The sequence below is a fragment of the Mustela putorius genome, unplaced genomic scaffold (assembly GCF_011764305.1).
Source record: "Mustela putorius furo isolate JIRA1106 unplaced genomic scaffold, ASM1176430v1.1 tig00000228_pilon_pilon_pilon, whole genome shotgun sequence".
NCBI lineage: Eukaryota > Metazoa > Chordata > Mammalia > Carnivora > Mustelidae > Mustela > Mustela putorius.
In genome coordinates, this window is record NW_025421322.1 from 38,745,174 (window position 1) to 38,757,716 (window position 12,543).

Below are 12,543 nucleotides of genomic sequence, written 5' to 3' on the forward strand. Positions count from 1 at the left end.
ATAATCGTCCCCTGCACACCAAGTCAGATGAACTCTCCAGTAACTTGTATTTATTAATAGTTCCACGTGACACGTTGCTGGGAAGGGTCTGAAAACCGGCAGTTCACCAGTTTGTAGGAGGATCTCTATGCCAGCTAGGAGCTCCTAGTTGGGAGCACAGGGTCATACAATCATACATTACAGGGAGCTATGGCACATGGAACATAGCGGCTCACCTCTCCAGCAAAAACTCATCGGCTCCCAGTCCTAGATACTATGGTTCTTCTCGACTCTTCACGGGACAGCCAAGGTGGAAACTGTACAACAGGTATCCTGGGTAAATAATTTAGGAAACGGGAAATGTCTGATGGATCACCCAAAGGAAAAAAGTCCCCTTTGTTACCCAAGACAGGCCAACCTGATCCAAGGGACTTTCCCTCTTGGGCCTTAAGCCAACTAGAAAACCAGCCATAGTGAAGGCTCCCTGGTTTCTTGTGACTGTTCTGCTGGCATCTTCCTCTAGATATTTATTTATTTATTTATTTATTTTTAAGATTTTATTTATTTATTTGACAGAGATCACAAGTAGGCAGACAGAGAGAGGAGGAGGAAGCAGGCTCCCTACTGAGCAGAGAGCCCGATGCAGGGCTTGATCCCAGGACCCTGAGATCATGACCGGATCCGAAAGCAGAGGCTTTAACCCACTGAGCCACCCAGGTGCCCCAGTAGCTTGATATTTAAATATTGTAACATAGCCACTGCACTGAGCTAAGATCCAATTAAGGCTAGAGTAACAAAAGGAAATGAGATGGATAAAAAGGAGGTTTAGAGAAACCATGATGAGGAAAAGAGGCCAGAAGTGGCCTAACTAAAGGGCTCCAAGAGGCCGAGAGCCGAAGCCCCACAACAGACGAGCACGACACGCACGCTCCACTGTTTCCAGGAGCGCCGGCAGATAACTGAAGCTGCCTCCCCAGGCAGCCATCCACGAGCTCAAAGCCCACTTTGTCAGGTGCAGCCAATCAACCAGACGTCCTCTCAAGACCCAATGTAAAGACACTGCTTAGTAACTTCCATCTTCTCTATTGTACGGGACCATAACATCTGGTAACACGACTGGATCAACTAACCGGCCATCCCTACAACAGAGCAGAAGAGCGCTCGGCCATAACAAGGAACAGGTCCTAGTACCACAACAGGCAGAAGCCTTGACAACATTACGGTAAGTAAAAGCAGTCAGACCAAAGGCTGTATGTTGTAGGATCCATCTATACGACAATTCCAAGACAGGCAACTCCAAGGGGACAGAAAGCAGGCATGAGTCTGCCAGAGGCAAGGGGGTCGGAGTCGTGGAGGGACTGGCTACGGGTACTGGGTCTCTCTGTGGGGCCACAGAGCGTGACAGTGTTGAGGGTCGCACAGCCCTGTGTGTACACTTCAAACCACATGGAGAATTTCATGTTATGTGAACATGAATTTTATCTCCATTTTTTAAATTTGTATTTTTTAAGTATAGCTTTTCTATGGCTCCAAAATTTTAAACACCAACGGTGCTTACTATGGCAAAGACGTGGAGCAGCTAGAGCTTTTATACACTGCCGGCTGGGCTGTGATTTGATACAAGCCTTTGGAAGCGATCTCTGCGGAAGAACACCGTGACACACACCATGAGCAGCCATTTCACTCTGAAGTACACGCCCAAGAAAGACACAGTCGCGGGGTCACCAAAAGACACATGGAGTATTCATAGTGGCACCACTCATATCGTTCAAAACTGGAAACAACCCAACCGTCCATCAACAATAAAATACAAACTGTGGTGGATACTGAAATGGAATACTATACAGCAATGAAAAATCGGGGCTCCATGCACCAACGTGGATGACTCTCACAGACATTAGGATAAACAGACAAAGTGAGTCATGGCAACAGAAATCAAAATGTTGGCCACCTTCCCGGAGACGCTGACTGAAGGGAGCCATCGGGGAGGCTGCTGGGGCTGCTGCCACCGCAAACACTGATACGGAAGGTAGTAGTTAATCCTACACCAGGATACATAGGATGTATGCAACTTACAGGAGACATATTTCATATATATATATTTATTTACAAAATGAGAACAAAATTTTTTGCCAGAAGACTCTACACAACAATTAACCAAAAGCAACAGGCCAAGCCAAACGCCCTGGATGAAATTACTTGCCTGAGAAACAGTTACCAACCCAGCAAAGCAGCAAGTCACAGGTGCACATTTTACAACGACAACCATTCTTGATTTTTATGTTTCTGCCTAGGTCTCTCTTCTAACCATACGTGAACACGCTGTTCTGCAAAACACGGAAAATGAGTGACGCTTGCAAATACAAAATTACTGTTCATTTACCATCTTCTATGAGAGGACTTCTTTAAGCACACACAGACATGCATATGTGCCTATGTATACAGTGATGACAGAGATCTTTGAGAATCTGTTGAAAAACATGAACATTTCTAAGAGAAAATGTATACACACTAAAACACAAACAATTCTGTACATGATCGCAAAGTTCATGGATCCTCTAAAACTCCTACCTGGACCCCGCTCTAAGACCAACGGCCCAGCCACGGGAGGCAAATGTCCGCCTGTACCAGCACCCATTACAAGTAATTAAAATGACCACTTCCGGGGTGACTGCACACGCAAGGAAGGAGAAAGGTCAGCCCGTTAACTTCATCTCCAGCACAACTGTTAGAGGTGGGCGTGCCCGCCGGGCCACAGCGACATCGAAGTCTATGATGAAAGAGACTGTGTGGTCCGAGGACGGAAGTCTCCTCTGCGGCCAGGAGGTGACAGTGTGACACCGGGGGTCTGAGGCCCTTCAGCTAGGATACACTGTACATCTGAACAGCAGGGAGCCCCTTCAGCCCCACCTAACCATGTCCTCTGCCCCTGAAACCCTCAGGCCAAGGGGAGCCGTCCACTTGCCAGCGTGCACACGCGCACACGCACGCTAGCACTGCAGCCCCCCGCCGGGAGCAGCAGCGTGTGTGCTGACGGGTGTGGCACATCCTGTCGCACGCGTTGTCGGAAAGGCCAGAGAAACCTGGTGCGCCCCACGCGGCCCGTAACCGGTCTTGCACTCGGCTTCCCGGGACGCCGTGCAACGGGAAGGCGAACGCAGGAAGGGATCCTTTTCCTTCTCGTTTGGTGAGCGGCAGCGAAGGGGAGGGAAAGAACTGGGGGGCGCGTGGCCGGAGGGAGCGGGCGGGCAGCCGGCGGGAGGCTGGACGGGTGTGTCTGTGGCACACGACAGGCCTCGGGCCTCCTGGAAGTCGCAGTAGTAGGACTGTTCCCTTGAAACCAGGCTGAGGAGGTCATGCCTGGCTCCTAGCCGCGTCTGCTGAGCACGTCGGTCATGATACATGTTCCCGAACACATCTTTGTTGCTCACTGCAAATCTCCCAGCTGAAACACGGTTAAAGTACTTTTCTACAGTAGTACGGGTAACGGAATAATACGTGTAAACATGTAAAGTCAAACAGAGTGAATGGGATGTTCAAAATCCACGCAGAAGACCTCCGTGAACTAACTCCTCTGGCGCTTCGACAGCTCTGAGTTCGCACCTGCCATTTCGCATGTGGCATCAAACACTTTCTTTACAAAGAAACTACTTCAATAGGATGCCTTCCAAGAGCAGAAAAGTCACGCCTGCATCCAGGGGGCAGGGCACTCGTCCGGACCCCTTCTCTACACTTGTGAGCACTTGGCCTTCATGGGCTGGCAGCGGCCGTCGGCTCCTTGCCATGCCCCACCGCCGCGGTGCAGAGCGGCCTCGCCCAACACAGCTCCACGCTCCCCTTCCCTGGTGCCTCTGGTCCTTAGTAAGCCGTAAGCGTGGCTCCTGGATCCCCTATGAGGGGCCCCACTAGGCCCTGCGCCCTGTACTGGGTCCCTGAGTCCTGGGAGGGCTACAGATGCTAAAGGTTCATGGCTGTTCCCCTGAAATCACTCTGCCAACTCGAACAAGGTGTGAGAACAGAGCCCGGCCCTTGTGATGTTTAGAGACAGGAGAGAGGAAGAGCCTCGTTGCTGGAGGAAATGGAGAAGCCGCCGGAGGGCGAGGCCGAGAGAACAGTCACGGAAGGAGCCGCCCAGCGCAGGACCTGGTCAAAGGAAGGAACTCCGCCCCCAGCCCTCCGCCCCGCTGTGGTGATGGGGGGCATAGCCTGCTGGAGGGGGTACCACAGAGCTTCCAAAGAAGAGGTGCAGACAGGAAGTGCAAGGAACTCACAGCATTGTGGCCAAGGGGAACAAAGACGGGGGACCCACTGCAGAGAAGGCGGTGGTCCTGCTGGCCCTGCACGTGGCACATGAAAGCCACACACAGACACACGGACTGGAGACCAGGTCCAGCGAGTCTGCCTGTATTCACTAAATACGGGACTAAAATCTCCCTGTGCTCAAATGGTATATACTTAGCTTCTACTGAGTAAGAAAAAACCTGGGGCTCCTGGCTGGCTCCAACTATAGAGCAGGACTTGGTCTCAGGGTTGTGAGTTCAAGGCCCACATTGGGGGTAGGGTTTACTTTAAAAAAAAAAAAAAAAAAAAAGCAAAATTAGGTCTAGTATTACAAGATAAAAAAAAAAAGCTTTTACTGAACACTGCCCATGTTGCAACTACCTACGCAGTTCTGTACATACACGATCTCCATGCAATCCAGACACAAACCCAAACAAGCACACGCTACCCCTCCCATGAAGGACAGACAAACTGAGACATAAAACTGAGGGAGAAGCGGGGTCTGGACGTCCCTCCCTGCCCACTACCACCACAATAAACTACTAGAAAACTGTGCGGGACACAGGAAGCAACTGCTTTCATCCTGACACAGGCAGCACCTAGCCACGACCTCTGAGCGGGGGACAGATGAAGTGAGCCCAGTGCTCTGCCAGGGGCCATTTCTGCACCGCAGCACAGGGAGGGTAACCGAGAGCCTGGTGGGCTCAAGAAGAACAGAGAGGCGGGACAGCTAGAACTTGTCAGGAGTCGTGCAGAGACAAAGTTCCAATCCCCCCATGGAGCTCCCCTTGAACATTTGGGCATTTGTATTCATTAGTTCATTAAAACAGTCCTGCCTGGTGGCTCACAAAGAAAAAATTATTTTTTATTTTATTTTTTATTAACATATAATGTGTTATTTGCCCCAGGGGTACAGGTCCGTGAATCATCAGGCTTACACACTTCACAGCACTCACCACAGCACATAGCAGCGTCCGTCACCCAGCCACCCTCTGCCTACCCCGACCCCAACCCCCAGCAACCCTCAGTTTGTTTCCTGAGATTAAGAGTCTCTTATGGTTTGTCTCCCTCCTGGGTCCCATCTTGTTTCTTTTTTTTTCCCTCCCCTCCCCCCACGACCCCCTGCCCTGCCTCTCAACTTCCTCATATCAGGGAGATCATGTGATAATTGTCTTTCTCTGGTTGACTTATTTCGCTAAGCATAATACCCTCTAGTTCCATCCACGTCGTTGCAAATGTCAAGAAAAATTACTATTTTTAATGGGCCTAGATCATCATCTTAACACTTTAGTCTCTAAAAACTAACTCCAGAACTTAGCACAAAGAATTAAGTTAGGAAGGGCTACAGTGTCACGATGCTGATACAGGGTCTGGGCGGGCTTAAAATCCAGCCCCACAAACACGCGGGTAACAGGCCAGCAGGACCCAGTTCGGAACCGCAGTGTGGGACAGCAGGGGCTTCACAGGACCAACAATGGATTGAATATAAAGACGTTTACGAAAACCACGCGATCTGGAATGTGCTGTGTACACCATGAGGAAGCAGATGCTGGCGACTGGGCAGCGAACATTTGTCCCCTCGTCAGCAGGCGGCAGGTCACCCAAGGAGCTCATCGGGTCAGTCTGACCCTTGAGAGTTTGTAAGAGCCCCACCACAAACCTACTTGCCAACAATCTGTGCCTTAGGGGCACCTGGGGGGCTCAGCCAGTTAAGTGTCTGCTTTTGGCTTAGGTCATGGTCCCAGGGTCCTGGAATGGGTCCCGGGGTGGAGCCCGGCGTCCGGCTCCTGGCTCGGCGGGGGGGTCTGCTTCTGCCTCTCCTTCTGCTCATGTTCTCGCTTACACGCTTGCTGTAATAAATAAATAAAATCTTAGAAAAAAAAAATCTTTAACAAAGTCAGCACATGATCGCTCGCAAGTTTTGTATGGGTACCACAGCATCACGATACCTGCTCAATCTACCAGGTTACACTCATTTTCTTCAGTGTATTTATTTACTGTCCAGCTGCTACTTCATCCCCTACCCCAACCAAAACATCTTACAGTAGACTATGCATGGGGTGCTCATATCGGAACAGACAGATACTAGGAAAGACACAGACTGGTGGTCTGGACAGAGCAGGACAATGGTCCCTGCCCCTGTGGCCCTCATGAGAAAGACCAGCACAGACCAGTACATGAAGAACATGGTGTTGGGGGTGATGTTGGGAGAACAGGTCATCGCCCAAACTTGGGGCATGGCCAAGTGCCTCCAGAATCTGAGTTCCAAGCCAAGATCTTGGAAAAAGCCATGTCCAAAGTCACACCCAACAAAAGCCATGGCTGCAGCTGTAGGTTAGGGATCCGGGAGCGGCTTTAACTCAAACAGCAGAGAAGCCGGACACAGCCTCGCTCCAGAGCAGGTGGGGAGCCCAACTGCTGCAAGGGTATGCACCTGGGCAGCACCTGAGCCCCAGGAGACCAATCTGGAAGCTTCTGTTGCAATCCCAACGGTGCTAACTACAGTCCAGGAGGTGGAAAGACTTGAGAGCCATAAAAAGGTCAAGAGGACAGAGGCTGACTAAATCGCACACGTAAGGTTAGAGGAAGTCAGTGGCCACTTCTCTTGCTCAGGTGACTGAGTGGGAAAGTGACACCACTTCACGGAGACGCAGAACACCAGAGAGGCGGAGGCTGTCTGTCCGAGGGACGGCATGAGCTCAAAGTAGAAGTCACTTCAGTTTGCTGTTCGTTATTGGGGACACAGGCGGGAGGTGCTTCCCGCCTGCTGTCGGGGGTGGGGAGCGGGGAGCTGGACATCTGGAAGCTACCTCTGGGAAGGGGATTCATTAGTCCTTTACCAGATAGATGAGCTACAGGTATTTCCTCCCATTCTGCAGGTGGCCCTTTTTCGCCCTCTTTTTGATAGGTTTCCCTTGTTATGTGGAAACTTCAGTCTGATGCTGTCCCACTGGTTTATTTTTGTCTTTGCTGTGCGGCAGAGGCTGTCGAGGAACCCTGTACACGCGGATGACCCGGCGATCTATGCCCTGAGCAGAGAATCAGCTGCTTGGCTAGAGATCCCAGAACGTTCCAGTCTGCCTGTTCGCTTGGACCAGTCTCCTTAGAGAAGAATTCTTCCACCTCCTGCCAGGATCGGGTGAAAGCCTCCTGACAGGATTCTGGGAGCCAAATAGAGAGAAAGCATGGCTAACTTCATCTAATACCCAATTTTGAGTGCAAGAGCACCATTTCCAGAGTAGAACTGTTAACAACCCACAATGGGGAAATAAGTTATCACAATAGCATTTCAACTGTTGCGGCTTTGAAGACTCACTGGTTAGGCAAATCCCTTAGATCATCAAAACTAAAGCCATCAAGACTTGAGCCATTCAGTTACTTCCTATGGACAAGATACCCTAGAGACTACAGCACAGCTAAAACTTCATCTAAATCACACAAGTAAACCTTTAAAAGAATGAGCCCAGGGCACTTGGGTGACTCAATGGATCAAACCTCTACCTTCGGCTCAGGTCATGGTCTCAAGGTCCTGGGATCGAGTCCCGCATCCGGCTCTCTGCTCAGTGGGGAGCCTGCTTCCCCCTCCCTTTCTGCCTGCCTCTCTGCCTACTTGTGATCTCTCTCTCTCTCTCTCTGTGTCAAATAAATAAATAAAATATTTTAAAAAATAATAAAATAAAAGAGTGAGCCCAGCCTGATCCCTGAGCCTGTAAGTGAAGAAGGCTGGAAATTCTCCATGGAGGCAAGTGTCAGCAAAAGCTCCACGGACAGTGGCTTCCGAGCAAGATCCTGACTGAGAAGCAGAGCATGTCGCTCACTAATGTTCACAACTGTGCCTGGCTCCCCCCATCCCAGCAACGTGACTCTTAAATTATTAGAGGCTCCTTGTCTGCAGAGTGCAAGCAGTAACAGCCCCCACTAACTGCCGTAGTAAGGGGAGAGGGCTTATTAGCAAGGTGTGTTAGAGACAAAGTCAGCGTCTGGTCCGTGGCAGCAGCAGTTAGGAGGGATACCCTGAATTCTCTAGGCTGCTGAAAGGGAGATGCTAACGTTGTTCTCCAAACTGAAATCCTGTAAGAACCCCCCCATTTAACTAATACTTCAAAAGTCCCACCATAGCCCTAAAAAAGCAACTTCCCTGTTACACTTCAAAGCTTTATGAATCTATGTCAAAAAAGGAAACAACAGACTAAGCTTCCTACTTTGGCAACATCTGGGAAGTCTGCAATGGGTAATTAAAGCCAATGACCAAGGGAAGCACAGTGTTCCACAGGATTGTCCCCAAACCTTGTCCTATAAAAAGACAGGACGCATTTTTCTCAACTGAAAATACACCAGCAGTACACCATTCCATTGCGATCTTACACAAAAGTTAAGAAAACAGAATACCCATCAGGCTGGCATTGTCTTCTTAATGACGACAATACCTGTCTTCTTTACAAACAATACTGTCAACTTTACAACAGAGTGAGATCTTCCCAGGAAAAAAGTAGCGTTAGTATGTGATACTCTAGCAGTATTTCGTTTCTGTTAGAAAAATTTAAAAAGGTTAAAAAACAGACCTTGGCGGAAATACGACATACTGGCCTCACCCTAGTTAACAAGGTCCTAGGTTTGTTCTCTTCGTTTGTTTGTAATGTCAGACAGGCTATACACAATACAACATTTCTCTGGCCCACGTGAGTACAAGGAAACTTTATACTCACGCCCCCTAAACTCAATACATAACTTTAAACAAAACTGTATGTGAAGAGGTCTCAAGCTGTCATCCGAATAAAATCTGTAGGTCACTGAAACCACCTCCAGAGTCTGGAAAGCACAGTGTCTGCAACGAGGGGCACGCTCTCTGCGGAAGTGACCGCGACAGCGCTCTCTCCCGCCAGCGCCCTGACTGCTCTCACAACCCCACACAGAGACGCCAGAGCACAGGCAAGGGCGGTCTAGACACAGCTCCGGTCTGAAATGTTTCCACCAGGAGCATCAGCCACCGACAGAACCGCATCAGACCCTCTGGGCGGCTGAGCCACAAGAAAAGCCTGGAACTCTCTGGAACTTGTTCTGGTTCCACTCTGCAAGGAGCTGCCCTTCGTCCATAAAATCCTCACCCCAGCAACTCTCGGCCCTTTTCTTCAACCATCAAGGCTCAGTTCCTTTCCCTCCTTGCTTCCTGGTTCTGGCAAACGGTCTTCTTGCTTGTTACACATTTTTGTCTGCATTTTTTCTAACAAATCCCTTGAACGCCACACCACCTTGTACATGCAGTATCAGGGAGCAGCAGCACACTTTCCATGTACAAACAACTCTTAACCATCCTGTATGGTTTTCAAAAAACAATACATTAAGCACTTGAAATCTCGTATTTCAGATTTTATAGGGAGAGTCTCTTCCCTGCGCTTTAGGGTTTTCGGACCCGGCTTAGGGACGGTGTCAATGTGTCTGATGCTCCCTTTCCGGGCAGAGTGCGCTGCCAGGCCTCCAGGGCTACAGCGCCTGTGGGGGCCGCACACACAGTCCAGTCCTGCCGGCTCTGGGCTCACCTAGCATGTGAGATGCACAGATCCTGAGTGCAGAGCTCCACGGTTCTTTACACGAGCACCACACGCGTGCGTGTACACCCCCACCCCATCCCTGGAACACGGCTACACGAGACAGAACACGCTCCCGCTGTGCCCTGACCAGTGCCTGGCCCTCTGTGACCAGTGCCTGGCCACCAAATGGGACCAGGAGTCCCAGTACTGCGACTAGAGGTCAGGGTCTCCTAACTTTATGGACACCGGTCATGCAAATGGAAACAAGGGGACACCGCCCCGCCTGTTTTCTGAGAATGGCAGTGCCTGAAATGAAAGCGCCACAAAAAGGTCACAAAGGTCACAAGAAAAAAACTACGGAATGATACCCCTCAAGCAAACAGACACAGATTTCCTGAACAAAACACTGCATATTGCTCTAACAATATATAAACTGGATAAGACAATCACGATCAAGTGGGATTTACCTCAGAAATGCAAGGTTGCGTCAACAATCAAAATGTAACTTACCTGGTACTTAAAAAAAAACACAGAAAATTTCTACAATCAATTCAAGAGACAGAAAAAGTACCTGACAAAATTGAACACCCTCTCATGATTTTAAAAAAAAAAAAAAAAAACAAAAACCAAAAAACAAACCCTCTTAGAAAACCAGGAGCTAGAAGAAGAACTTTTACATTCGACAGAGGACATCTATGAAGATAAAACTAGAACTAAACCCTGCTTCACACTGGAAACCAGCTCCCTGAGGCCAGCACGTGACAAGGACGCTGTAAGGAAGGTGCCAGTCACGGGCCACAAGACAGGGAAATAAAAGACACAAAGACCAGAGAGAAAAGGAGTTATTTTCGGATTACGTGATTATAGATTTCTTTGAATTTCCTCCTTGCTCAAGTAAACCACCAGAACTACAGAGTGACTCACAGTAAGGCTGCAAGATAGACGAACAAGATTATCTACTTCTAATACTAAGCCAAGAACTGCACAGTTAAACCTACAAGTCAAAAACCCGTCCTTTCCAGTAGCATCAGGAAAGCGTGAACACCCAGAAGTCACAATACTGTCCCCAGGTCACTTCTCCCAAGTTGATGCCCAGATTCGACACAGCCCCAGGGGAAACGGAAAAGAAGCAGAAGTCTGTGAGCTCCAGAAGCTGCTGTCACTGGCAGAGCACCTCGCACACCCACCCCGACCACAGGACCCTGCTGCGGACTGAGCGCCCCACCACAGGACCCTGCTGCGGACTGAGCGCCCCAGGCAACACGGAGGCACGCCCATCGGAGCGCAGGGAAGGGGCCAGCGGAGCGCCGGTCCTCCTGCTCCCAGGGAAACCTCACCACTGCCTGGTTTCCCACATCGGACTCTTCTGAACCACTGACAGCAGGACACATTTTCTACAGCTTTTCGGGAAGTAACGTTATCGGAAGAAGTTACAGAAGACAGCAGATGTGGCACACAGACCTCAGTGCTGGCAGCGACAGTCAGGAACACCGCTTCGTTCATACAAATACACTCAAAGGCAAAACAAACATCCACAGCGATAACTGTTTCAAAACCGGACTCTTCTCTTTACCGAAAACTGGTAAGTTAGGAAATACAGAAAACTCAAATTTATAATGAATTCCTGACAGTATGAGCACTTACCAGCGAATCTGCAATGAAAGATTTGTGAACACTAGTTTAAAAACTCAGTTGTCACTAATCATTCGGGCACTAGAAAGAAGTTTTTTCACTTCCACAAAAGCCTCCAGGACCCTCTCATCTGCCTCTAGCAGTCTGAGCCTCCGTCGCTCCAAGCAGACGAGGTGACTGAGCGCAGCAGTGCGCCGCGCTCCCGGCCGGAGTCCAGCAGGTGCTGGCCCTGGGAGGGCCCGGCGCACAGGGCAAACAAGCAGGCCCCAGCGTGCGGCAGCTGGGGAGAAGCGTGAACAGGAGCGGGTGCTGGGGACAGATGGGGACAGTGGTGCTGACAGGAGGGTGTGGGGGCGGGGGACACACTACAGGGTTCATGTAATTACCGCTCCACGCGGAGCCTGGGGGCGGGGCACGAGATAAAGCATCAGCTGGCGTCCCCCGGCGCCCCGGCACTCGCCGTGAGGGTCCCTCCGGGGAGAACACGGGACCCTTGAGGCCTCTTCTCCAAACACAGTGAGGAAAGTGAGACGAGAGGAGAGACCGGTCATTGGAATACCCACCACACGAGTTTTCCGCTCGAGGGAGACGATGGCAAGGGCCGAGAAGGGCCGGCCGTGCGCTCTCGTGCGGACAGCAGAAGTACAGGTGCGCGCTGCACGGAGAACGCGCTGGCCGGGCCGCTCCTGGTGTCTGCCGGAGCACTGCCTACCGCCGCTCCTCACGCCTCACCGTGTGCTCAGCTCCCCCCGCCCCAACTCTGCAGCACCAGAAAGGCTGATATGTCCTGAACTCACCTATTCTGTAGACCACGATGCACTGGGGGTCCAAACACACTTCATGAGGCTTACCAACAACCCGGTTTAACCAAGGAGCACATCTGAGGAATCTAAGCTACAGTGGCTTGGTGGTTTCCAGGGCGCCCCCAGACAGAGGCACTGGTGACCAGAAGTGGGGACACGGGCAGACAAGGTGTACAAAGCCGAGCGGGGGGGTCCCCCCAGGGAAGCAGAGAACACTGCCAAGTCAGTGAGCCGGGATAAGACAGAAAGGCTGGAACCACACCTGGGGAGCACGATCTTCAGGGGCAGGGAAAGGCTCACAAGAGCCCCGTCCTCACCCC

The 12,543-nt window shown here is 50.6% G+C and overlaps 1 protein-coding gene across 25 annotated transcripts in view; it reads right to left on the reverse strand.

Moving 5' to 3' along the window:
• The window catches only part of PTK2 (protein tyrosine kinase 2), a 246,281-nt gene that overhangs the window by 174,382 nt on the left and 59,356 nt on the right, over positions 1-12,543 (reverse strand). The window contains exon 1 of one of the 25 annotated variants that reach the window (XM_013051792.1): positions 216-312. The exons of the other annotated variants lie outside the window; for them this stretch is intronic. Within the exon in view, the coding sequence (XP_012907246.1) occupies positions 216-234 (19 nt within the window). The 5' untranslated portion in view covers positions 235-312. Of the gene's footprint in view, positions 1-215; positions 313-12,543 lie in introns of those variants that run through there. 25 annotated transcript variants of the gene reach the window in all.